The sequence below is a fragment of the Aethalodelphis obliquidens genome, unplaced genomic scaffold, assembly GCF_003676395.1.
Source record: "Aethalodelphis obliquidens isolate GAN/ISIS:26980383/991018 unplaced genomic scaffold, ASM367639v1 scaffold86, whole genome shotgun sequence".
Taxonomy (NCBI): Eukaryota; Metazoa; Chordata; class Mammalia; order Artiodactyla; family Delphinidae; genus Aethalodelphis; species Aethalodelphis obliquidens.
In genome coordinates, this window is record NW_020838030.1 from 3,814,471 (window position 1) to 3,841,253 (window position 26,783).

General features: G+C 51.3%; 1 protein-coding gene across 1 annotated transcript; it reads right to left on the minus strand.

Moving 5' to 3' along the window:
• Positions 1–7,708: 7,708 nt before the first annotated feature.
• Positions 7,709–24,599, minus strand: SLC6A1 (solute carrier family 6 member 1). Its single transcript, XM_027093762.1, has 14 exons — positions 24,137–24,599; positions 23,584–23,715; positions 22,961–23,061; positions 22,081–22,190; positions 21,550–21,682; positions 18,453–18,587; positions 18,112–18,215; positions 17,739–17,863; positions 16,317–16,429; positions 15,831–15,962; positions 14,881–14,983; positions 13,636–13,736; positions 12,592–12,759; positions 7,709–10,055 (listed from the first exon to the last, which is right to left on the minus strand). The coding sequence occupies exons 1-14, from the start codon at positions 24,372–24,374 to the stop codon at positions 9,951–9,953; spliced, it is 1,800 nt and encodes a 599-aa protein (XP_026949563.1). The 5' UTR covers positions 24,375–24,599; the 3' UTR covers positions 7,709–9,950.
• Between the last annotated feature and the right edge of the window lie 2,184 nt (positions 24,600–26,783).

Genomic DNA, 26,783 nt, shown 5'->3' on the forward strand with positions numbered 1-26,783 from the left:
CTTCTGCGGAATACAGAGCAACTCTGCCCAGCAACCCAATACCCAGGTGTGCTACACACAGAGTACAGCCCCAGAGTCATCTGGACTGTGCCCCCTTAAGGGATCACACTGTGGCATCACTGGGATCAGAGAGTGAAAACTCAGGCATGTCTGTCTCCTGCCTCTGGATGGCCTTCCAATGGTACCAGACGCCCAGGAAAGGTGGGGACCTGTGGATGAGAGGGAGGTCTCTTACTGGTGCCACTTACTCGGTTCTGAACACCAGATCAGGCAAACTTGGTCACAAGAGTTGTAAAATTATTGGGTATCAGAAAAGGCCCAAGAACTGGCGTTCACAGAGCCATTAGAATGTAAAGTGGATGAACACACTCTCATCCATTTCTTCCTATATGTCCCCAAATGCCCTATACCCCCCTGCTAGGAAGCGATATCTTACATAAATTGGGGGCTACTATCCACCTAATGGGAGACAAACTGGAGACTGTTGTCCCCTTAGACAAGGGGCACAAGAGGATAATGTTAATGACTGAGGACAAACCTTCCCGGACAGAGCAAGTCAACCTCCCTGGAGTAAATCCTGAGGTCTGGGCCGAGGGACGGGTGGGATGAGCTGTAGGAGCCAGTCCCATGGTAGTCCATCTAAAACCTGGACATACATGGCCCAGTAGAAAACAGTACCCTCTCTGTTGGGAGGCCTTGTTGGGCATCGCCCCTGTGATACAGGGCCTAAATGACCAGGGCCTTTTTAGGCCAGGCCAATCAGCCTGTAATACCCTCAATCTCCCCATAAAGAAACCCAGGGGGGAATATGTGATGGTACAGGACCTCAGGGTAGTCAGTGAAACCGCTGAGAATACACATCCAGTAGTTCTTAATCCCTACACACTGCTGGTCACTCTACGGTCCACAAGGACCTGATATTCTGTATTAGATTTAAAAGATGCCGCCTTCTGTTACCCATTAGCCCCAGAGTCATGAGAAATTTTTCCGTGGCAGTACCCAAACACACAACAAAAACAACAATACTGCTGGACAGTCCTGCCCCAAGCGTTCGAAAACTCCCCCACCATCTTTGGGGAAACTTTAGCGGAAGACCTAGAAGATACACTCCAACAAAAATACTGTAACCACCCTGAACCACCTAGCTGATAAAGGATATAATGTGTCCAAGAAAAAGGCTCAAATGCCACAAACTAGGGTGACCTACCTAGGCTTCATTCTCACAGAAGGTCAGAGGAGCCACCCCAGGAAAGAAAAGAAGCCATGTGCAGCCTCACCCCTCCTACAACTCGAAGACAGCTTACGGGCTTCCTGGGGATGGCTGGGTTTTGCCGCATCTGGATCCCTAACTACGATCTAATAGCTCGGCCTGTATATGAGAAGCTGAAAGGAGAGCATGATGACTCTTTTGAATGGAATTCAGAATGCAAAGGGACCTTTTAAGAATTGAAAAAGCACTTGCATCAGGCCCTGGCCCTCCCAAATTTAACTAAACCTTTGACCTTTACCTTCATGAGGGACGGGGAAACCCCTTGGAGTGTTAGCTCAGAAACTGGGCTCCCTTACTCAGGCGGTTGCTTTTTTCTCTGAACAATCAGATCAAACCACTAAGGGGTGGCCTCCTTGCCTATGGGCAGCAGCAGTTACTACAACCCTGCCAAAGGAGGCTTTAGTTAAAAGTTCATGTTCGGTCAGCCAATCACTGTATGGACCATACACCAAGTTCAGGCTTTAGTTAGTTCTAAGAGAACAGAATGGCTATCCCCCAGGTCAGTTCAGATTCAGGCTATGCTTTCAGACAACCCAATAGCTACCACAAAAACCCGTCACACGCTAAATCCTGTCACCCTGCTACCCACAGAAACGGAGCCCCTGGAGCATGACTGTACAGAAACCATAGACACGACCTATTCCAGCCACCCCAACCTAGGAAGTGAGCCTCTCCCAAACCCCAAAGAGGAGTGATTCACAGATGGGAGAAGCTTTATGGGCAGGGAAAAAGCCTGGTGGGACACGCAGTGACCTCCCAGACCCAAGTCATAGAAGCAAGCAGCTTACCTCCAAGGATTCTGCCCCAAAACTGCGCTGATAGCCCTCACCGGAGCTTTAGAGCTCGGTGATCTTAAACGTTTACACAGATTCCCGGTACGCATATGCCAACCTACATACACACGGGGCTATTTGTAAGGAAAGAGGTATGCTTACTGCAGAGAATAAACAGTGAAACCTGGCTTAAGCATATTGAAGCTCTTAGCACTAGTACAGCTTCCAAAAATCACGTGGCAGTGATTCACTGCAGGGGTCACCAACAGGGGGATGCAGAATTAATAAAGGGAAACAAGGTGGACGGAACTGCCAAAAGGGTGGCCCTAGAACCAGTAACTTGGCGACCACTCCTCACACCCTGAAAGCCAGATCCATCCAATTATTCCCCCGTCTACACAAAGGAAGAATCAGACACAGCCCCCAAATGGGACTTCAGTAGAGATCTAGGGGTGGCTAGTTAAAGAACATGGGCAATCCTTCCTTCCCCAAACTGCAGCTTGTCAAGCCATCAGGGAGGCTCATCACGAAACTCACTACGGGAGGAAAGCCCGTTTTAACTGCTTAGTTGGTTGAGGTCGTGGTAACTCCTGGCCTGATAGGTAACACCCCCGACACAAGACCCCCAAGAGGCCCCCAGATAAGGCCCATTCAGACCAGAGGAACATATCCTGGAGAAGACAGGCAGATTCACTGCACCGTCAGGCCGAGGGCACCGGCCAATTTCAGGCATCTCTCGGTGCTAGTAGACACAGCTGAAACGGCAGCTGAAGTGGTTAAGGCATTATTAAAAGAAATAACCCCCAGGTTTGGGCTCCCAGGATCCCTACAAAGTGATAACGGTCCAGCATTTGTGTCTGAAGTGACACAGGGGATAATGAGTGCCCTGGGCAAAGGATGGACCTTTCATTCAATCACTGGGGAACGGTGAGAGATCCCATCAGACCCTGAAATGGGCCTTAGCCAAGCTATGTCAGGAAACTCAAGAAAATTGGATTAAGTTGCTTCTGATTGCCCCGCTCCTTGCGCAATCAGCCCCGAGGGATGAGTTAAAGTTAAGTGCATTTGAACTCATGTACGGTAGACCCATTCTCCAAGCCCGAGAGATGGGGCACCTTAACCTCCTTGAAATGGAACCACCCAAGTGTGCCCTCCAGGTAGAAGAAACCAGGAAGCTCTCACGGAATATGGTGACCAGGTGCTGCCCGCACCCACCCACCAGGCCCCCAGCCCATCCGGCCAGGAGACCAAGTGCATCTAAAACCCTGGAAAACCGGCGGCCCGCCAGCCCAGCTCGCCCCTAAGCAGATGGACCCCACTCGTGACCCTAACCCGTCACACCGGAAGTCACAGAGCTCACTCCATGGGTGCCTCACACTCGAGGGGAGAGACCCCCCAACCTCCACACAGACGACCTGGAGCAACGGCCCCTCGACTACCTGGGGGAACCTCTCTCTGAGCTGAAGCTTCTCTTCCGAAAAACGACCAAAGTGTGACCAGGGAGATTCAGCCCCAGCAGAGCCTCGAGGTCAGGGCACGCTCGCCCACGGCCCAAAGACTGAGAGACCCGTGTTTTCAGGAAAAACTTGACATGTGACCATTATTCTCTTGCTAATATTTGGGCCACGGATCTTAAATTGTCTGGTGTCCTTTGTCTCCAAAAGGTTAGACAAATGGGGGTCGCTCAGGGATACGAACAGTCAGGGCTGAGGCCTGGGGGCAACCAAACGTACCTAAAGGCAGCCGCGGAGCAGTTCCGCGCCTCCACGGGGGCTATCATGATGCCCCAAACCAGCAGGAAGCAGCCACAGAAGACGAGCCAGGGCCCCTCAGCGCCCCTCGACAGTGAGGAGGAGGACGCACGACACAGGGGGGATTTGTCACCAGCAAAGCCCATTAACAATTCCCGGGAAATAAAAATAGAATCTGGGTAATAAAATCAAGTCTAACCGTTTTTCTTTTTTTTTTTCCTTTGTGCTTTGTCTAGCTTCACTCGCTCAGAGGGCGCTGCAGGCAGACACTTCGTCAGAGAAGAGTTACTGGTACAAAATGGCGGCGCCAACACCTCCGCTTGCGGGCTGTGTGCAGAGGCACTGCGCTCCGCACCGCGACCTGGAGCCGAGACCCCCGTGAGGACTCCGCCTCCTCCCCTGCCCCGCCCAGGAGAGCCCTACGCAGCAGCCCCGCCCACGGTCTGTCGGCAAGAGCACGCGCACTAGAGCGAGCTCGCACCTCTCCACGCGCACTAGAGCGAGCTCGTACCTCTCCAGGCTTTGGTCAAAGAAGAAAGCTTTCTTCTGCTTATGAGCTGAACTGGGTCTTGTTCTATTGGCTTGAACAACACCAGGCAGGAGGACCCTTGTTGGGGCCCGACTCCAAAGGGTCAGTACCTTATAGGTTTTGTGGGTATTAATGAGATAGAGGCTAGGCAGGGCTTAATTAGCTAGTGTGTATTGTGAAATGCTGTATTTCAGGAATCAGAAACCAAAAGCGGATCTCTTTTGAGCACTGGTGTGTGATAAACTTCATGCCAGGACTAGGGACCCAAAGACCCATGAGACACAGCCACTCCCCTCCGGCCCGCAGAGGTTCGTGGGCCGGTGGGGAGACAGTGCGTGAGCAGAGAGGGGAGGACCCTGCCCCGCAGCTCTGACGGAAGCGAGGGGCCCCCCACGCAGCCTAGGAGGTGGTGAGCCTGGTAGGATCCAAGGAGGTGACTTCTGGGCTGAGACCTGAAGGCTTTCCAGGAGAAGAGGGGCAATTACAGCCATGGGAGTGCATGAGTGAGGAGTGGTCCTGGTCCAAACCAAAGACTGTGTCCATCTCTCCGCCCCCCTCACCCCGGCAGGAACCCCCATCCCCACAGCCCTGTACAGCGCTAATCAAATGAAGGTGACACCCAGGCCCTTCCTAGATTGTTTGAATAATTTCACACTTAGAAGTTGCAAAACTAGTATAAAGAGTTTCTGTACAACCTTCACGCAGATTCCTCAGGTGTTATTTCTCCACATTTGCCTGTTTCATCACTCTCCCACTCGACACATACAACACACACATACACATACCACATATGTGTAAATTATTTTTCCTCAATCATTTGAGAATAAATTGTAGGCAAGATATTCCTTCACCCCTGAATATTTCCTAAAAGCAAGGACACTCTCTTACGTATCCACAATGCATTGATCAAAATCAGGAAATTAACACTGATAAAATATTATTATCTAATCTACATATCTTATTCAAATCTCACCTAGTGTTCCACTAATGCCCTTTATAGCAAAAGAAAAAAATTTTTTTTCCTCTGGCCCAGTGTCTAATTCAGGATCAGGCATTGCATTCAGTTGTCATATCTCCTTCATCTGAAACTCCTCCATTTTGTCTTTTATGACCTTGACATTTTTTTAAGAGCATAGATCGGTTGTTTTGTAAAACGTCCCTCAATTTGGGTTCCTAGATTCTTTTAAACAATGTTTCTTGATATGATTGGCTACCAACTTTCTCCATCAGAAAGGCTTGGAGTGCTTTTTAGAAGACAATTCCTGAGCCCCTGCCTGATGGCTCCAGCACCTGCGGGCTTCCTGCATCAGAACGACTTCCATCAGAAAGTTTGAGATGGGGCCGGTGCCTTGTGCATTTGTCTGCCCAAGTAGACTGCTGTGGTGTCCAGTCCTGTGACTTAGAGCTGTGTGGCCTTGGGGGAGTTGCTGTCCCTCTCTGAGCCTTAGCATACTCATCTATAAATGGAAATAATAGCCTGCCCCTTTTTGCAGGTTGGTGGTGGGGAGTAAACAGCATTCCAGGAGAAAGTGCTGGGCAGGTAGAAGGCCTTCAGAAATGTAGACATCCTTTCCTTGTCCCTGCACTCCTGGAGAACTGCTGAGGGGAGTGCAGCTGGCTAGCGGTCTCCAGCTGCGGCTGTAGCATTTGCACAAGTCCACCTTCCCCTGGCAGCCCAGTCAGGACCCAGCATGGTGGAGGTGCTGTGGCCTGGGCAGTCCTCCATGTGGGGCTCCTTTCATGACAGCCGTGGCACTGGGGCTGTCCTTTGGTCTGGCTGATACCATCCCAGCCCTGCCCCATAGTCTGAGGCTCTTCCTACTCAAGCCTCCCTCCTTCTCTCTCTCCTGGCACAGGTGCCCGAGTGTTTCCCTGCTGGCTCCTGTCCTTTCTCCCCTGTACCATTTAAAGACATTTACCTCCCCCTTCAGATCTCTTGCACTTCTAGCTCTGTCTTTGGTGTCTTCTTCTTTCAGACCTGAGCGGACCCAAACCTCAAGGAAAACACCAACAAAACCCCTTGAAAACATCAGGGGACACCTCCAGCAAGCAGGTCTCCTGAGCCCCTGATTTCTCCTTGATCAGTGTTATGATGTTATCGTCTTCATCATGGCTGGGCTCCCCGCTCCATGTCCCCATTAGCATTTTTTTTAGCACAAGAAGACTTTCCTTCAAGAGCAAAATATTCAGTCCTTAAATGTATGTGCATCATGATGAGATGTTCTTGTCAGTAAATTGTCCGCCTCCACACTGGCAAGCCCACGTGGCTTTGTGGGTTTTCTTGTTAAATACCATTTGTTATGTATTTCCCATTATAAAAGGTAATAGCCACGTTTGTGGCACAGAGTGGAGGTGGTGGATATCGGAGCTGGTGCGCACAAAAAATGGAAACGAGAAGGGAGCCAGAGCAGGGGTGAGGCCAGGGCATGAGCGTGAGAGCGCCGACACATCATGGGGGTGTCCTGAGGGTCAGCTGAGAAAATGCTTGGGAGGAGTTGGTGCAGGGCCTGCTGCTTAGTGGAACCACAATGGATCTGTTATCATCATCACTGTTGTGACCATCCCCACGGCCAACCGCCCACGGGGCAGCTCCCCCAAGCAGCCCCACAACAGCTCAGTGAGCCTGAGGCGTGTCCCGGGGGAGGGTCTACGGAGGACCATGAAAGGGATGGTTTGCCAGGACTGAGAGGGGAGTAATCTGCTGTCGCTATCATGGGCACTCACAAAGCTGGTCTTCAGAATGGGCCCATCTGAGCATTGATGTGTACCAGGCCCACTCCTACCTCTCCTGCTCACCTGGTTAGTGACTTTCCTCTGATCTCCCAACTCTCTCTTTCAGACCATTACTTCCTACCTTCTCCCACAACTGTATAAGGCTTGTTCCTCTAATAAACACCTTATTCCAGAATACTCATAGTGGTCCTGCTTCCCAGACTGAACCTTGACAGACAGACTTAAGGTGGCAACGTGTCAAAAACTGGTGAACCTGGGTGACTGTTGAACCTTTCTTACAACTTCTCTGTAGAATTCAAATTTTAAATAAGATTTTAAAATTAAATATTTTGAGGAATGAATCACGAGGGAATGAATGTTAACTTAATGTGCTCCTATTATCCTAGTTTTAGACCTTCATTTCGTTGACCACATTTAAGTTTCTTAGAAGAGTGAAAGCACCTCCCTTCTGTGGCTCAGAATCATTTTCTATCCACTCATTCCAAGACTTCTGGGGAAGTCCAGTTCCATGTCCCTGGATTTTGAGCCCAAATCTCTCTCTGTTGGGGAAAAATGTTTTCTGTGTATCTCTCGCTGTTTTGATGAAAGAGGCTATTGTGACCCCCACCCCAAAGAAATGAAGGTCTGACATTGTATATCATAGAACCTTTATTATTTTTCCTCTATATTCTTAGAAACGTACATAACGCCCGTGCTCTAGTTATAACACCATTTATAGACATTTAAAATGCATCTTCATGTATAAATATTTTACATTTGGTCCATAGAACAGATAATTTTACTAAATAATACTGTAATATTTTTTAAAACAGGCTCTGTATATAGTTTGAATATGTATATATTACATATATTTTTTAATATAGAGATAGATTTACTTGGTGTTCTGAGAATAAATCCTTATTGCAAAAAAAAGCATATATGATAATACAATATCTTTCCCTCCCCAGGGCAAATACTAAAAAAAGTTACACATATTCACAGTTCTCACAGTAATTGTACGACACATAATATTGTGCTATATAAGTAGGTTTGGATGGAAATCAGTTAAGGGATTTCTTGCCAAACATCTCACTTAGATTTGATTACAAACATTAAATACGCTGCATTTGTCTTCGAAAGACTTGTTCTTAGTTTCAGAATGAAGAACAAAGAGAAGGTTAGAAGTCTTCCTGCCCTTATTCTAAAGGAATTCACACAAAGGATGGGGGCTGGGACCATGAGACACAGTGAAGGGTTCCTTTTGTTCTAAACCCTATAATTTAACAATACATATGCATTTTGATCCTGGATTCACCAGTTGGCATTTGGGATGCCTTAGTAATGAGACTATTTTACAGATGACTTCAGGAAAAGCTTTTAGATTTCCTACACAATATCAAATGAGACCCTATGTACCAAGCATGAGGATGAATGTACATATGTGTGCATTTATATGTGTACGCAGACTTTTTGTTTTTTCTCTACAAGAATGTGCTTAATATTCTGAGGGTAATACCTTATTGCAAGAACTGGTATGCTGGTCACTTTTGGACGAGGATGACAGATTAAAAAACCCACAGTCACAGTTATTTACCATAGTTATTAAGGATTAGTCGTAAAACACAACTCGTGAGTTAACTAGCTAAGGAGTACAGGGCACAACATACGATTTGCTACATGGGAACCCATGTTCCTGGCAAATGAGAAGCGCTGAGTTGCTGGAGCTTGCAAGAAACTGTCTTCACCCGATTGCTGCCACCACTGTGGAGCCCAGTTCTGGAACGGAACAAATACTACTTCCCAACGAAGCAGCTTTAATCTCGGAAGCACTTGGCGGGGCAGGTCTGGATTAACACTAGCTCCTCATTTACTGGGCTGGCAGATTTTAGTGGCAGTGAGGAGATTCTCACTGGGGGACTTCAGGGAAGGGGAGAGGGCAGCAGCCTTGACTGGGGTTGCAGTGAGGGAGACGTTTTAAGAAGGAGACAGAAAGATCGCTGGATCCACTTTGCCTCAAGGACAGAGCCTCACTCTGATTTCCTCTGCAACTGTTCTGTGCTCTGCAAAGCCGGGCAGCCTAGGAGAAACTGGGGCTCCTGATTAGGGAATTTCCCCAGCGGGATCTGAGGTCCCCGGAATGGTGATTAAAAAAATCAGTTGTGCTTGTGGCAGTTTTCCGAGGAGCAGCGCCCATCGGGAACGATCGCTGTTGGGCCAGGCGCAAGCAGAATGGCGTGGTGAGAAGCGGGGGGCGGGGGGGCCAGGAAAGCTTAGTGCACAGATGCTCATTCCGCCGGGCGGCAGGGAAACAGGACACTGGGCGGAGTGCTTGAGAAAGCAGTTCTGGGAATACCGAAGGGGCCGGGGGTTGTCAAGCTGCCTCGGGAAGGAGAAAACCAAAACATGAAAGAGCTCTGCTGGCTCTCTGCTCTTAAGAGTGAGCTCTCCCTGGAAATGTCCATTATACAAAATGCCCTTTTCATGTGCACAGAGCAGTGTTCCGACGGAACCGAACTCCTGCCAAGTCCGAGATAACAGTCATGGGTTTCGGCAGTAAGAGAACAGTCAGGAATACAACTAAAAGCCAGGAGTGCGCGGCCTCTCCGCATCACACTCGCTGGCGGGATAAAAATGATCTATCACAGCGGTCACACAGGCCGACTGCTTGATGCTGATGGGGCCCAGATTAAAAAGGTCACCAGCCCGCAGGTGCTGGAGCCATCGGGCATCTTCTTTGCCCACGGCGGGGCCCACGGGGGTGTGACTGTCCCCACCTCCCTCTCTTTGCATGGTGATGGTGTCTGGACTCGCCACTCGAGGTAGGTTGAGATAGACGGTATCTTCAGACATCAAGTGGTGGTCGTGTACAGCCAGGGTCGGGGTGAGAGTGTGGGTGGGCGAGCCGCCCTGCACCCCTAGATGTAGGCCTCTTTGCTGGCGGAGCCGCTGGCCTGGGGCTGCTCTGGGCCATTCTCGGGGCGGACAATGTCCTCGCTGGGCTGGATCATGACCTGGATGCGCTGTGGACAGCGGGAGGATTCAGGCTGGGAGAGAGGGGGGCTGGCCTCTCGTCGGCCCACCCTCTTCTCAAGTCTCCCCTGTTTGTTCTGCCTGCGAGGTGCTCCCAGGTGCCAGCCCCCTCCTGCACACCTTCCAAAGCTCCGCTGGGCCACACCCACTCCCTCTCACTTGAGTCCCTGCAGTAACTGCCCCCAGCCCTCCACTTCCATTCTTGCCCCTCATCCCCTTCATTCTACTCTCAACACCCCAGCCAGAGGGGGATCACATCCCTCTGCTCCTCAGGACCCCACGAGGGCTCCCATTTCACCAAAGTCCTACAAGGCCCCACAGGATCTGGCGCCCATCGCCGCAGACCTCAGTGTTCTCCCCTCAGCCCCTTGCTTTCTACACTGCAGCCACACTGGCCTCCTCACTGCTCCTCACAAGCACCAAGCAAGCACCTGCCCCAGGGCCTTTGCACTTGCCGTACCCTCTCCAGGGACACCCCTTTCAGACAGTGACACAGCTCAGTCTCTGTCTCCTTAGGTCTTGGCTCAGCGTTATCTCCTCAGCGAGGCCTTGCCCGGCACCCCCTAAACCCTCTTTCTCCATATTCCTCATCCCCATCAAATGTGACTTTATTTTGTTAATTGCTGATCTTCCTCTCTCAGAATGTAAGGTCCATGAGGGTAGGATTTTGCTCATGGCTCTGTCCCCAGCACTGACAATAGTGTCTAGCACATAGCAGGTGCTCAATGCATGTTTGCTAAAGGGGTGCAACCTCCCCACCTTCTCTGCACACCCGCCCTGCCATCCTGCCCCATCAGCACTGTCCTCAGACGAGTCTTCCCCTTCCCACCGCTGGGCCTTTGCACAGGCTGTGCTCCCTTCCACAAAGGCACCCCTTCTGCCTCTCTCAGACCTGACTACCTTTTGAGACACAGCAGCGAATCATGGTAAACAAAAGTGTTGGACCTGGAGTTGGAAGAAAGGGCTGTAAGACCCCAGCTCTGCTAATACCTGACTGCAAGGGATGGGGAAGCAGCTTCCCCACCCGGCACCTCATGTGCTCTTTCTGTGAAGGGAGGAGGCTGGCCCAGCAACTCCGGGGGCTGCGCACAACACACCACCCCTATGATGCAGACCTTACAGACCCTCCTTCTGGCTCTGAGTGTGTCTGGCAGGGACATCTTGGTGGGCAATAAGGCTGAGAGGCACAGATCTAGGTCCTCCCAGCTGTGGCCTTCCACCTCCTCAGTGAAATCTCCCCGGGCTACACTTACTTCATCAATGTCTCAGCACCTGGACCTCCAGCACTGCCTTGTTTCACTCAAGAATTCAATATAATTTAACAAAGAGCTGACGTGGACCTCACATATGCCAGTGGGTCCCTGCTGGGGGCAGCGTGCCTTACATGAGGTCTAGAGTTAAGCTCTTAACACATCTGATCCCACCCTTACCTGCTCTGAAACCTCAATGGCTCCCCATTTGCCACTGGATAAACTCAGGATAAAGTCCAAAGTTCTTGTCCTGATTTTCAAAGCCCTTCATGATCTAGTCCAACCTTCTTACATTCCCAGCCTCATGTCTTATCACCTCCCTGCACCCCTCCCCACTCTACCCTCCAGCCTCACTGATCAGTTTATACCCCTGGGACTTTGCACATGCTTCCCATCCCCTTCCAGGAACATTCTCTCTGCTTCTACTTTTATTATTTATTTATTTTTAAAAAAATTGAAGTAGAGTTGATTTTATGTTAGCTTCATGTGTACAGCACAGTGATTTGGTTTTATATATATGTGTATATATATATATGTGTGTGTGTGTATATACACATCCTTTTTCAAATTCTTCTTCCTTATAGGCTATTACAAAATATTAAGTATAGTTCCCTGTGTTATAGTATGTCCTTGTTGTTTATCTATTTTATATATAGTAGTGTGTATATGTTTTTTTTTGTTGTTGTTGTTGTTGATTTTTTTGCGGTACGCGGGCCTCTCACTGTTGTGGCCTCTCCCGTTACGGAGCACAGGCTCCGGACGCGCAGGCTCAGCGGCCATGGCTCACGGGCCCAGCCGCTCCGCGGCATGTGGGATCTTCCCGGACCGGGGCACGAACCCGTGTCCCCTGCATCGGCAGGTGGACTCTCAACCACTGCGCCACCAGGGAAGCCCAGTAGTGTGTATATGTTAATCTCAACCTCCTAATTTATCTCCCTTTGGTAACCATAAGTTTGTTTTCTATGCCTGTAAGTCTACGTCTGTTCTGTAAATAACTTCATTTGTATCTTTTTTCCCCCCCCTGCTTCTACTTTTAAGTCTGGATAGTCCTTAGTTCTCTTCTTTGCTGTCCCCTCTTTAGGAAGCCTTCTCTAACCCTCCATAATGCAGGAGGATGTCTCCCTGGTTCACCCCAATCGTGAGCTCTGACACTCTACTTTCACTGGCTATCAAATTGTCTGTCTCCCCAAATAGACTGTGCTCCACGAGCGTAGGCGTGGTGCCCAACAGAGTGGGGAAGGGGCCCAGCGACAAGAAGGGTGAAGAAGGGACTTACCTGCTTCAGGGAGCCCTTTAAGGTGAGGAACATGTAGGCCATGTACCCCGGGATGAGGACCATGGAAGACAGGGCCATGAGCCAGCCCACACCCTGGCCCCACTTGGGAAAAACGTAGCTTCCCATGGTGAGAGGGGTCATCTGCACAGCACTGAAAATGAACACACCCTGGGGAGGGACAGGAAAGAGGAGGGAGGCAGGCAGTCACCCAAGCTGGACTGCCAAGGCCCCTCCCTAGACCCTGCAGCTGATAGGTCCACTGCCCTCTACCCCTGCCCTGGGGCTGACCCTCACAAGGGCCCAGCATCTTGGGAATCCTGCACCCAAGGCCACTGCTAGGACATAAGGTGCCTTTGTGTATAACAGAAGAAGCCACTGCTTCTGGGAGGACCAACAGAAAAAGGTGCCTTCTCAGTGGCAACCAATAGAAAAGGGCATCCCTTCTGGGAAAGCCAATACGAAGAAGGTGCCCTCTCTGGAAGGACCAATAGCAAAAGGTAGCTTCTCCGGGAGGACCAACAGAAAAAGGCATCCCCTCCTCCAGGTTAACCAGTTTGTCAAGCAGAACAAGGGTGGGAGGTCGCCCCGAGTCGGCCATTGGCTGAGTGTCCCTGTGCAGGACACAACATATGCAGTGGCCCAGCCTCACTGCAAGGACCTGGGCAGCCCCTCCCAGGCCTGCTCGTGCCTCGGCTTCCCCTTGCAGGAGGGAATGAGGGATGCTGAGGATAAGAGGCCTCCCCGAGTGACTGGTTTGGCTTCAGAATCAGGTTTGAGTGCAGCACCAGCCCACTGGGTGATGCTGGCTGGTGAGCCCCAGGACCGACAGCAGTCAAGTGGGGCAATAACGCCTACTGTGCTGATGTTTGAGGATGCTTCAGTGTGTCTGGTACCATGCAGGGCACAGAGTAGATGCTCAGCACAAATGAGAGAATAGTATTCCTAGGGAACAGAGGTCTGTGGGTCTCTTCCCCCTGCCTTTGGCTCCAGAAGTGTCTCTCTGGACCTGAGTCACCCCAGGGCCCGGTCTGGCCCTGCCCTTACCGCCACAATGATGGGGGTGAAGAAGGACCAGCAGAGCTTCCACCAGATGCAGGGCCTGGAGCCAACCATCTCTTGGATGTTGTCATAGAATCGGTTGACACCTGTGACAATTGGAGCAAGAGCAGGAGGGATGGGCGAGCCGTGGGGACTGCAGGCTCAAGGCCCCGACCTGCTGTTTTGTCACAGTGTGACCACGGGCAAGTCACCTAACCTCTCTGAGCCTCAGTTTCCTCATCTGTAACATGGGGCTAATGCTCTGGGGTGGGGGTGGGGGTCCTTATTAGCTAAGGATTCAATAACCAAATCCCCCAGCAAACGAGTTGTATGGGAGAGCAAGTCACCTGAATGTGAAAACATCCACCAACAAAAGGATGTACTTACAAAAAGCATCCCCGTCACTCTCAGTGTCCCTCCCACCCAACATCTCTCCCAGCCATTCCTTCAAAGCTTTGCTGGGCAGGGGTGGTTTTCCCTGCTGATCTGATGCATAAGCAACTGGTGATAGATTGCAAATTGCAAAGAAGAACTGCCAATCTTGCAAAAAAAACAAACAAAAAAACCCACTGCAGATGTCCTGAAGTTCATGAGAGTGACACTGGGCACTGGGCACTGCTCAGATCATCAGCAAAGTCACTGACAGTGAGGACCTGACAGCGCTAGACCAGTTAGAAAGCAAGAAGAAAATGATGAGGAAGGGTGAGGTGGCAGGACTACAAACAACATACACAGAATACCAAGGACCCAGAGGGACTCTGGAAAACACTTCTTCCAAAAACATCATCTTGCTGTGACAACCAAAGTGCCCGGAAGGACAGCCTTTTCACTACCACGCAGTTGGGTCAGGAAACTTAGCCCACAAAATCAACAAATAAAAATCATCATGCCCTACATTCTAAGATAGTGCATACTTTTAATTATAGCCTAGCTTTTAAAAAATATTTAACTTTAGAACTTTTTTATAGTTTCAGTTTCCTTTTTCTCGATAAAATCTCAAAGAGGTCTTTTATGGCAAAATTTATGAAGAAATTTTGACTCCCGTTTTAAATGAGTTTATTTAACTCTTCTTCTTATGGTATCTTCTAAACATGGGACGTCCTGTGCTAACTTCATCGAACTGCAGTGAGGACCGAATAAATTAAGGGCCTGGTGCTCAAGTCGTATTTACTGAATGATGACTGAAGAAAGGGATGAATGAATGAATGAACAAATGAACGAGGGAGGGAGGGAGGCGGGGTTGGTGCTTACCATAAAACCAGGAAATGGAGACACATTCAAAGAACACGAGGAACAGCAGGCTCATGCCACTGGCGGAGTAGTAATCAAAGAGTTTGAAGACATAAATGCCCCCCTGCGAAAGCAAAAGAGGTGAGAGAGGGTCCACTTCCCCGGGGGACCAGTGCATTCAGTTCCCGGTCAACACAGGCTGTGTGGGTTGGGGTTAGGCTACACTGCATCCAGAAGGCTTGAGGGTAGATGAGAGGAAGCACAGAGGTCTTTGCGACCCTGCAAGGATGTGGGCATGGACTCTGGGGAATGGGAAGAAAATGCCCAGGTGGTGGAGGGAAATGTCCCATTTCTGGGAGGGCTGGAGGGCAGAAAGAGGAGCTGGTCATCTGAGCCATCTGTTCACAATGTTAAACCAGTCATGTCTCTCTCCAGAAGCTCTTCCATAGTTTAAAGAAGACTGTAATGTAATATATAAAATGTAAAGAGATATAAAGTAAAATAAAATAAAACAAAATCCGAATGCCCACCTGGAAGGTCCTGCATGATCTGGTTCTGCAGCCACTACCTACTCCCCCACTCCCTCTGTCGCTACCACGCTGGCCTTCTTTCTGTCCCTCAAGCTTGCCAAGCCCATTCCCACCCCAGGGCCTTTGCACCTGCTGTGCTTCCCTCCCCTAGCTAGATCTTCCCCTGGCTGACTCTTCCTCGCCATGTGAGTTTCAGCTGAAAGGTCACTTCCTCAGAGGGACTGCCCTGACTACTCTGTCCAAGGCACCGTCCTTCCCACCCCTGCTGTTCATTCTCTGTCCCACTATCCTCTGTTCTTCATGGCATTTAATGATCTAATTTGCATGTCAGTCTTGTCCACCAAAATGAAAGGTGGGATGGGACAAGGCTGGGGCATAGAGGGCCTGGGAGTGGCCCCGGGCAGGCAGCAGCAGAGGTGTGCCAGGTGCTGACGCGCTCACCTGGGTGATGTTAGACAGGCCGATCAGGTAGGAGACGATGCAGACGGCGGCAATGAAGAGCTCCCTGCGGTTGCGGAGCAGCCTGGGGTACTCATCCACCAGGGCAGTGATGAAGCCTTCCACGGTGCAGAACTGCGGGGGGCGGAGGTCAGCCACCCCAGGCAGCCCCAGCCCCACCCACCCAAAGCCTCACCCTGTGGAGACAGCAGGGCCAGGGGAACCCTGGGTTCCAGGCCTGACTCTCCCTCTGCCTCCCTCTGTGACCTCAGGAGAATCCCTTCCCCCTGGGCCTCAGTTTCCCCATCTGGAAAATGCGGAAGGTAGCTGAGCTGATCCCTGAAGTGTCATGTGGTAGAACATCCCGAGGGTTTGAAACTCTTGGCCAGCTTCTAGGGGGCCTAAGACAATGGGCTCCTCTCCCTGCTTGGTCCTGGACCAGTGAGGCTGCGTGGGGGCTCCTCAAGGCGCCAGGGAGGGTAACCTCACCTGGCTGTCAATGCCCAGCATGAGCAGCATGGAGAAGAAGAGGATGGCCCAGAGGGGAGAGATGGGCAGCTGTGTCACCGCCTCCGGATATGCCAGGAACGCCAGCCCAGGGCCTGTGGCAGGAAGGGCAGAAGAGGAAAAAATACAAGGCGCTGAGCCCCTGCGGCATCCCCAGCGCACCCACTTCCTGAGCTTTATTTCATCTCATCTTCAGAGGAAACGTTTCGGTGAGTGTTATCAGCCTCCCTTTCCAGACAAGGAAACAGTTGGGGGGAGGGGCTGAGGAAGGGGGAGGCAGGAGGCTACAGAGTTGGGTCCAGAGGCAAGGGGACCAGTGAGATAAGAGGAGGGACTGCAGTGACCTGGCCAGCGGTGGGGACTGGGGACAGTGCAGGCGCAGACAGGGGGCTAGATGGAGAGATACTCAGGAGGCAGAGTGGGCAGGCCCTGGTTTTGGTTGGTTTGCGAGGGAAGGGGAGGGAAGACAAAGGAAGGGTCCAGGATGATGCTGGGGGCCTGGCCTGGGCACTAGACACTGGAACCCTTTGCTACGATGGGAGAACAGGGTAGGAGAAGGCTTGATGAGTTTGGGACACTGTGAGTGTCTGGGGGTGGGTATTCAGGAGATCAGGGAAAACAGTGGAAGAAAGAAAGAGACTGTAACCCCTCTGGGGTCTGGCTCTGGAAAGGGGGTTGGCTGGGAAGTTCCAGAGAAATGAGATGCTGCGCTGCCCGTGCAGGGGAGAGCAAGCCCTTGGAGGGGAATGTTCCTTTCCACACGACACGCCCAGCTCCCCACGACAGAGAAGGGACAGGTCACATTGCCTCCCTGAGCCTCTGCTGAGCACACAGTGGGTCCCCCGCGTTTGAGCAGGGAAGGGGGTGTGTCTGGGGCTGTCCTCGGACCCTGTGGCATGGATGACTGTGTGGAGAGCAGAGTGGGCACAGCCCAGTCGGTGAGAACCTTTTTGGAAGTGGGACAAAAGCACCGATGCGGGCGCTTTGAGTCACGATGGTGAAGGTGTCTGGGTTGGACCGAAGTTGATATCCCAGGGGACAAGAGTAGGTCTGCTCCCCCCAGATGTCCAGGATCGTGCTGGAGGTGCCAGAATGGCCTGGCTTTGCAACCAGCCAGGTCTGGGGTCAACTCCAGTCCTACCACCTTTGAGCTCTGTTAATTTGGGTAGGTGACCTTGGTGAGTCTCGGTTTCCTCACCTATGAGATGAGGATAACAAGAGCACTGACCCCATAGTGTTGGGAAGATTCAGGGACACTGTCCATGTAAATGCTCAGGGCACTGCTGGCAGGTAGGGACACTCAACGCCAGCGAGCCACGGTGGTGATGACGGTGACAGCGATGAAGATGTACAAAGTCCGCGGGGTTAGCCCCTCCCCCCAGCCCTCCCCAGTGCGGTGCTGACCTGAGGCCGCCACATCAGCAATGGACCTCTTGGTGACATGGGCCATGAAGCCCACGATGGAGAAGATAACAAATCCTGCGAACATGCTGGTGCAGGAATTGATGCAGCAGACGATGATGGAGTCCCTGCAGAGAGGGAGGGGTGGGGTCAGGAAGGGTGGGGCTGGCGGGAAGGTGAGCTAGTGGGCCGTGGTTACCAAGGGGCCAGGCGGAGTAGTGTACCTGTGAGCCGAGCTACTGGTGTGCCCCCCCGCCCCCCCCCCCAAGGAGTGGAACCGGAAGGAGTGGCCAGAAGGTTTTGGCTCAGAGATGGGTGGAGTTGACAGGCCAAGGGAGGGGCGTGGTCTCGGAGGGGCGTGGCCTCGGGGAAGCACCTGTAGACGTTGTTGTGGAAAGAGTTGTAGCTGCCGAGAGCGATCAGGGATCCCAGGCCCAGCCCATAGGAGAAAAAGATCTGGGTAGCCGCATCCAGCCACACCTATAGGCAGAATGATTAAAAAAAAAAAGCGTCAAAGTCATAATCATAGCCCGGAACGCCCCAGGGCCTTTTACACGTGCTAACCAGCTCTACCAGGCAGCAACCCCAGTTCACATACGCGGGTCCCTCCGAGAGGTGCGATAACTTATCCTAAAGGTGGTAAACGATGGCTCAGGACTCAGATGTGCTCTTAACCCAGTGGGGGGCGCTCCAGGACCAGGTTGGGAGGTCGCTCACCTCAGAGTCCGACAGCTTGCGGAAGTTGGGCGTGATGTAGAAGAGGATGCCCTCCTTGGCCCCGGGGAGCGTCACTCCTCGGAAGAACAGGATGATCAGCATGATGTAGGGATACGTGGCAGAGAAGTAGACCACCTGGGAGGAAAGGGGGCGAAGGGTTACGCCCCTTCCAGCGCACCCATGCTTTCCTTAACCACTTTACCTACATCCCTACCTGTTGTGGCTCTGGGCTTGGTTCCAATTCATCTTCCTCCAGGAAGCCTTCCTGGATTCCTAACCTGCTCCTCTTGGCCACTTTTCTGAAGCTGCTCCTTGGTGTCTGAATCAACCAGCTCAGCACCCATTTTTTCTCCTTTCCCTACCCTTCCTATTTTTTAATTTTTATTTAAAGTATGCAAATAATATATGTGGTGACAAGGAAATTTTTAAATTACATATGAATACACACACAAATTAGAGTTCCTTTCAACAGCCCATAGAATACAAGTTACATGAGGGACAGGACTTGTCTGTTTTCCCAGTGCCTAGAACAGTCCATGGTATATAGCAGACACTCAGTAACTGCCTGACAAATACATAAGTGCATGGGTGTTAATATTTTAATATTCTCTTTTGAGACTTTCCTTTGCATATATGATTACATTTTCTGACAAATGAGGCGCAAATTATATACTTGCCTTTTCATTTAACACGTTTAAAGTTAAATAACACAGTACGTACAGCTTTGTTTCTTGTTTCGTTTACTGAATGCTGTTTTACTGTCTCATACACTGTGATTTTTAATTATACAAAACAGTCCCTCAGGAGGTCCCACCACCCTTTTTAAAATTTCCCCTACTGTTATCCGTTCAGGTTATTTCCAATTTTATGTGAGTCTCAATACTACTACACCGGACACCCTGTAGATAAAACTTTGTCTACAAAATTATTATACTATTCTCGAGAAAAATTCTTAGAAGTGGAATTACTGAGTAAAAAGGAATAAACTTCTCAAGGCTTTTTGATCCACATTGCCTAATTACCTCCCAGAAACTGAACTTCGTCCAGTACTACAGACAGTGCCTTTCCCACAAAGGGGCCAGCACTGAGGATAATCACCTTACAAATTACTTTAAATTGATAATCAAGAGACTGACGTCACTGTCTGAAATGGCATTTCTTTGCTCACCAGTACGAAAGAGCAATTTTCAAGGTCAGTAACCTCTGTGCCTCCAAGTCTGACGTGCCCCTACCTCCCGGTCAGCATAAATTATTCTCTGGGTTAGTCTCATCTCCCTGACGACTCTGAGACTCTTCAGGCTTAGGAAAGGCAGCCACGATCCAGCAGAAAAAACACTGTACTTGGAATTAGGAAAAGGGGATTTAAAACCATGTGTGTCACCTACAAGCTGTGTGACACTGGGTCAATTTCTCATCCTCTCTGAACCTAGCTTTTTCTTGTCTGGGTACAATCAACCTTTTGGCTCAGACAGGTTGGGTGTATGAGGACATACAACATGCTTAATCCATGTCATCTATGTCTTGCTCTTCACTGGGTCTCTGGCATGGAGCCAGGTATACAGTAGGAGCTCAGTAAATGCTCATTGATAGACTGGTTGACTCACTCAAAAGATGCAGTGAGAGGGGCTCTACTCTCTGTCCCCAAGAAGTAGTCAGTCTCCTAAGGCAGCAGGAACTTTAGGTACCACCCACAACCCACAAATAATTATAATAGGCATCATGTATTGAGTGCCGACTGTGTGCTAGGCAGACGCTCTACATTCTATGCAGACTGATTATCTCACTTAGCCTTTGAGACAACCCTGTAAGGCACTAATACTGTGACCATTTAGCAGATGAGGAAACTGAGGCTCGGAAAAGTGAAGTGACTTGCCCAAGTGCACACAGCTAGGGCCCAGGGGACTGACATTCAAATTCAGCTCTGTCTCCGCCAAAGCCCTTGGGCCCTACATTCTTCTGCTGCCTGAAGTTGGGCTGGGAGACACCCGTGCCCTCCTCCTGCTCACCTAGCCTAGGGACAAAGCAGAGATGTTTGACAGCGGCCTTGGTTCTGAGAACCCGGTGGATCCGAAGGTCCCACCTGACTGCAGTTGGGCAGCTTCTCGTTAGCTGGGTCCGTGCCCAAGTGTGTAATTCACTAAGGTTCTGTTTTGCTCGATTCAGCTTCTTGGGCAGTCTGGACCTCCCTGTCTGAGCCGGATTCAGTTCAATTCCTTTCTTTCTCTTACTTGCTCTAAGACCTCAGACAATACCCTTGCCCTGTGAGTTTCCTTCCGGTCCAGGCCAGTGAGAGACTTGGCCATCTTCTGTCCCCAGACTCCTGGGATGGGGCTTGAAAACAGAAAGAGGTGGGGGTGAGGCCAGTCCCCACCTCACCCCCGATCTGATTGGCAATTTAATCCCCAGGTGTCCCCAGGCTGGACATCCCAGCTTGGCACGGCTCTGCCTTTGCCAAAAACAGAAACAATAACAACTCCTCTTGCTAGCTTCTGATTTCTTCACAAAATCAGCAGCTCATTTGATTCACATAACAAACCAATGGATAAGCGGTTATTGGTCCTATTTTACAGAAGAGGACACTGGGTTTCAGAGAGGCAAAGCGATTTGTTCCAGGTCACACAGCCACATAAATGGCCAAGATGGGTCAGAACCGTTTGAACACAGGGCCTGAGTATTTAACCATGAACCAATCCATCTCTATTACCTCCTCAAAGGCCGGGATGTAACTGTGCTCACCTCTGGATCACCTGCACCTAGAACAAAGCTTGGAACAGAGTAGATCTCAGGGATGGTTTGTCAAATGGTCCAGGAGCCACATTTGCCCTCCGCTTTGCAATGGCTCTGCCCGGCCCAGGGGAATCTCGATCTCAAGGGATTCACCATGAGCCTGGCACTGCACTAACAGCATGACTTGCAGTATTTCCTTTAATCCTTTTATTCCTATTTTACAGGAAAGGAAACTGAGGCACAGAGAGATGAAGGCACCTGCTTAAGTCAAAGCTGGATGGGGTTCCTGGGAGCTATTGACTCCTCACCCAGAGCAGAGATCCCTTTGTAGACCCATCCCCCTTGGGTACCCACTGTGCACACCTCTTACCTTTCCAGTCCAGCCAACACCCTTCCAGATACAGAAATACACAAGGATCCAGGCGATGGCCAGGGTGATGGCCAAAGGCCAGCGGATTTGACCTGGCTTATCCAGCCCGTCTGTCATCTGATGCATGTTGCGCCTGGTGGAACATCGGAGGGAGGACAAAGTTACATGGGGCTGGCGGGGGCTGGAGTGGCCCGGGGGCGCCCAGGGCGTGATGGTGCTGACAGCTGTGATCACTGGGCTCTAGGAGCTGGGCGGGGGCCACGGGTCCGTTACACTAATCGGGATAAAGTGCTGTTTGCTCAAGGGACCTGCCAGTGACTTAGTTCTGCCACCACGGCTGCTCACCTGGATGTCTGCAGAGGCCTCCCGGCAGGACCACCCCCCTTCACTTCTGCTCTGTCCCCACTCCAGCCCCTTCTAATGTCTGATCATGTCACTTTCCTGCTTAAAAGCTTGCAGTGCATAGCTCGCTGTTGTTCTCACTGGCCCTGAGTGATACGCCACCGCCCCCAGGGATGGCCCCGCACTCACTCCCAGAACTCCACCACGGCGCTGGTCATGGTGCTGGTGTTGACGATGCTGTAGTTGGAGAAGCAGCGGTCTGTGTTCCAGGGGTTGTCACACTGTTTCCACGGCAGCGTCTGCAAAGACACAGCGGCCCAGATAAACCACATAAGACCCCAAGAGCTGGCCCCAGTGGCCCCAGCACATCCCGCACATCCTCACAGTCCTCTGAGCCTGCTCACAGCCGTTACCGCACCTCCCATTTCCAACAGCTCCAGATGCAGGTCATGTTGTGAGCCCCATTTTAGAGATCAGAGAGGGGCAGCAACTTGCTCAAGACCACACAGCTCCTACATGTCAGGGCTGAAATTTGAACCTCAGCCTTTTCACTCTGAAAACCAGCTCTCCGAGCTGTACCGAAAGGTCTCCTGTGTCCACCCTGGGGCCGCTTCCCAGCTACGTGACCTTGGGTAAGTAACCGTGCCCGTCTGAGCCTGTGCACGATGAAGTTAACAGTGAACACTTACAGTGTTTGTTCTTTGCTGGGTATGGTTCTAAGCACTTTACACATATTACTCCTTAATCCTCACACAACCGTATGAGGTGAGGTGAGTTTTACCTTAAGCCCCATTTTATGAATGAGGGCACTGCGGCTCAGAGAGGTTAAGTCTCTTTCCTGAAGCGGCACAGTTGGTATAGACTAGGGTCAGGATTTGAACCCAGGCTGTCTGGGTCTATATAACATGGGCGAATGGTGCTATGACGAGGACACAAGGGCTACTGAAGGCAAACCACGCCCGCCACCCGGAGGAATGGCCCTGTCGGCAGAACGGTGGTCCCAGTAGAGGGAGGGTGGGGTCTGGGTCTGCCTCCTTCTGGGGGGCGGGTGGTCCAAGGGGCCACTCACTGTGGTGAAGGAATTGTACAGGTAGTAGATGGCCCAAGAGATGATGACAATGTAGTAGATGTTCAGCCAGAACGACAGCACAGCAGCGGCAAGGCCCACACCTGGGACCAGACACATCATCACGACCTTCATTTAATACAGTAAGAATCATAACCATCCCAGCTCCTGTCATCGTTGTCATTTTCCAGGACATCTACAGTGTCACTGGAACTTGGAGAGAAGCAGGGACTTGGCTAAGGTCACACACACATGGCAAGTGAGGGAGCCAGGACTTGCGTCTGGGGCCCAGCACAGGCTGGTTGCAGGGCGGACCGGGGCCTTGGCTTGCCAGGCAAGCACGACCCTGCACGTGTCCACCCGAGTGTCCGTCAGGCACTGAGCAAGGAAGCAGAGGAAGTCGCGCCCAGCCCCTGCTGGGGAAATGAGCTCAAGGGGCAGGGCAGGCTGACGTGCGTGCGGGGCCTCTGGACTGGGTCCTCCTCTGACCAGCATTGCCATGGGTCACCTGGCCCCTGCAAGGGCTCCCCGCTGCTCAGACGTGACCCAACAGCTCCCTCTGTCCAGGGCCCGGAGCTGTGGGCAGGAGCACGACCACAACCCACAGCTCCACTCTGCACACTCACCCTTGAACATGGGGGCCAGCTTCCACACCCCCAGGCCCCCGATGGACGTGTACTGGCCCAGGGAGCACTCCAGCAGGAAGAGCGGGACCCCCGCAAAGATGAGCGTCAAGAAGTAGGGGATCAGGAAGGCCCCTGCGGGGTCGAGAAGAGAGATGCTCGTGGCCTTGAGCTTTTAGAAACCCGGTCGGTCAGAGAGAGCATCACAGCGGGGCGTTCTGGGGTCCCTGCCACGATTTCATTATATTCTGCCTTAAAAGCAGCCCCCAAAGCCAAAGTGAGGCCCGAGGACGTCCTTTGCTCAAGATCCATGCCCTGCACTTTGCAGAATGAAGACGGGACCTTTCGGGCATCATTAACAGAGGACTACTGCCCTTTGGGAATCCTCTGGAAAAGGACAAGAAGCAGAAGTGGGGCCTGGCACTCCCATTGGAGGCTTCAGGGGACCCATTTCCCCAAGGTCACCCCAGAAAATGCCTAAGCAGGACACTCTCCGTGTGTGTGTGTCGGGGGGGGGGGTGCAGACCCAGCAGGAGGTCACCAGGCCAGCACCTACCGCCACCGTTTTTCCCGCAGAGATACGGGAACCTCCAGACATTGCCCAGCCCGATGGCGTAGCCCACGCAGGACATGAGGAAGTCGAAGCGGCCCTTCCATGTGTCCCGGTCTGGAAGGTCCGCCGCCTTTTTCTGCACCTTGACCACCAGCGTTTTGGGCTTGTCATTGGCCACGGGGACCTCGCTGACCTCCGTGGAGATCTGCCCATCGGCCACCTTGCTGCCATTGGTCGCCATGTCTCGGAGTTTGGACGCAGGGGTCCTGGCAGACGGACGTGCGATGTCAGCCCTGGTCTACGTGGACAGCAGTTTTGCGGCTCAAGGTCACCCTAGGAGAACAGAGGGATAGGGTGACAGGCACTGAAGGTGTTAAGATCCTGGAGTCGTCCCAAAATAACAAAATAACCCACAAACCAAGGGACGAAGAGGGCTCTCCCTCTTTTTCCTGCCAGCTCCTGCCCCAGGAGGAAGGAAGATGCCTTTTGCTTCCAAAGTCAGCATGTGAGAATGTGGTCTTGACATCTCCTGGGCTAGCATCAACGCTGGCCATCTGTGTCACGTGCCCTCCATTACGTGTCCACGTCAGAGAGTAGCCCCAGGCAACCAAAATTCCAAACAGAAATATTATGTGCACTTCACCTTTGCCTCCCAGGATGCAGTTGGGAGATTTTCCATTCGCTGAGGCCGTAATAGCCAAGGCAGGGTAAGCAATGCAGGATTTTCCTGTGAGGCTGAATAGGGAGGTTTCCTGGCTGCCCCGGTAGATGAAGGCGGTATGTGAGCACAGACTCTGGTCATGATCAAAGTCCTCTTTGCCACTTTGGAGCTGTGTGACTTTCAGTAAGCTTCTTAACTTCTCTGGGGCTCACTCTCCCTATCTTTTAATTTGAGGATGATCGTAGTGGACCCCTTACCGGGCTGTTGTTCTTCACTTAGTGAGCACCCAGTGGCTGCAAACAGTGAGGACCTGCTACTAATTCACCAGCAGTCCCCAAGCCTGGCTGTGTTTCCAAGTCATTTAGGAAGCTCTACAAAGACACAGGTCCCCAGGTCCCTCCCCAGATGTGCCACATCAGAATCTCTAGGAGACAGCCCCAGATCTATACTTTTTTTTTTTTTACATCTTTATCTGAGTATAATTGCTTTACAATGGTGTGTTAGTTTCTGCTTTGTAACAAAGTGAATCAGTTATACATATACATATGTTCCCATATCTCTTCCCTCTTGCGTCTCCCTCCCTCCCACCCTCCCTATCCCACCCCTCTAGGTGGTCACAAAGCACCGAGCTGATCTCCCTGTGCTATGTGGCTACTTCCCACTAGCTATCTATTTTACGTTTGGTAGTGTATATATGTCCATGCCACTCTCTCGCTTTGTCCCAGCTTACCCTTCCCCACCCCCCATATCCTCAAGTCCATTCTCTAGTAGGTCTGTGTCTTTATTCCTGTCTTACCCCTAGGTTCTTCAGGACATTTTTTTTTCTTAAATTCCATATTATATGTGTTAGCATACGGTATTTGTCTTTCTCCTTCTGACTTACTTCACTCTGTATGACAGACTCTAGGTCCATCCACCTCATCACAAATAGCTCAATTTCGTTTCTTTTTATGGCTGAGTAATATTCCATTGTATATATGTGCCACAAATAGAACTACCATATGACCCAGCAATCCCACTACTGGGCATATACCCTGAGAAAACCATAATTCAAAAAGAGTCATGTACCAAAATGTTCATTGCAGCTCTATTTACAATAGCCAAGAGATGGAAACATCATCAATGAACGGATCTATACTTTTAACAAATCCCGATAAAGGAGATTCTTAGGCTGGGAGCCCAGCCCAGCCCTCAGGCAAGGAAGGACTACCAGCTTGGATGACCTCTCTGACCCTCGGTCTCCCCCAGATGTTCTACCTACATTCTGTACCCTTCTTACCTCTTTAGTTGCAGAGGCAGCATGGGGTAGAAGACAGCGTATGACACTGGATCAGACCTGTCCTGGATTCAAATCTCCAGTCCACCTTTTACCAGCAGAGTGACCCTAAGTACTACTCTTGATTTCTCTGGCCTCAGTTTTTCCACCTATAAAATGGTGGGGGGGGGGAATCCTATCTGGCTTGTAGAATTATGGCCAAAATAAACTTTAATGGCTATGAGGGTGCTTTTCACCCAAATGGTTCAGAAAAGAACTCCATAGATGGTTGTTTTGATTTTGGTTGTTGATGTTACCTGATGGTTTTCTGTGCTGGGCCAGCTCCAGAGCAGCTCCCTCTGCAACCCCTGGGTGAGAGCCTGCAAAGCAGAGGACAGGAGGGACGTTGAACAGACAGACGGGCTGATAGCAGCCCTGGGCAGAGAGCAGCAGGGGTGCAGGAAGCCTGCCAGCATCTGAGCTGCAGACGGGCCCCATGGAGCCACCCAGAAGGGGTGACCACAGCATGTGCACACAGCAAGATGCCAGTCCCCGGCGCTGGGAACGTGCAGGAGTGGGCTTGCTGCCCTCGGGACAGTAGTGGGGGTGGGCATGAGGGTGACATGAGGAAGACGTTCCATAATTTTACCAGAAGGAAAAGAGAAATCAAGAGAGGGGCTGCAGCTCCGCAGGGCCCCGTGGGGAGCCAATGAATGCAGCAGATATTTTTCTCC

Excerpts from the sequence above, each read along its gene's own strand:
- SLC6A1 (XM_027093762.1), bottom strand. The coding sequence starts at position 24,374 with ATGGCGACCAATGGCAGCAAGGTGGCCGATGGGCAGATCTCCACGGAG. Across the intron at positions 18,216-18,452 it reads GCAAGCTGTCGGACTCTGAG|GTGTGGCTGGATGCGGCTAC; the intron begins GTGAGCGACCTC and ends TTCTGCCTATAG. Across the intron at positions 10,056-12,591 it reads TAAAGGGCTCCCTGAAGCAG|CGCATCCAGGTCATGATCCA; the intron begins GTAAGTCCCTTC and ends CGCTGTCCACAG.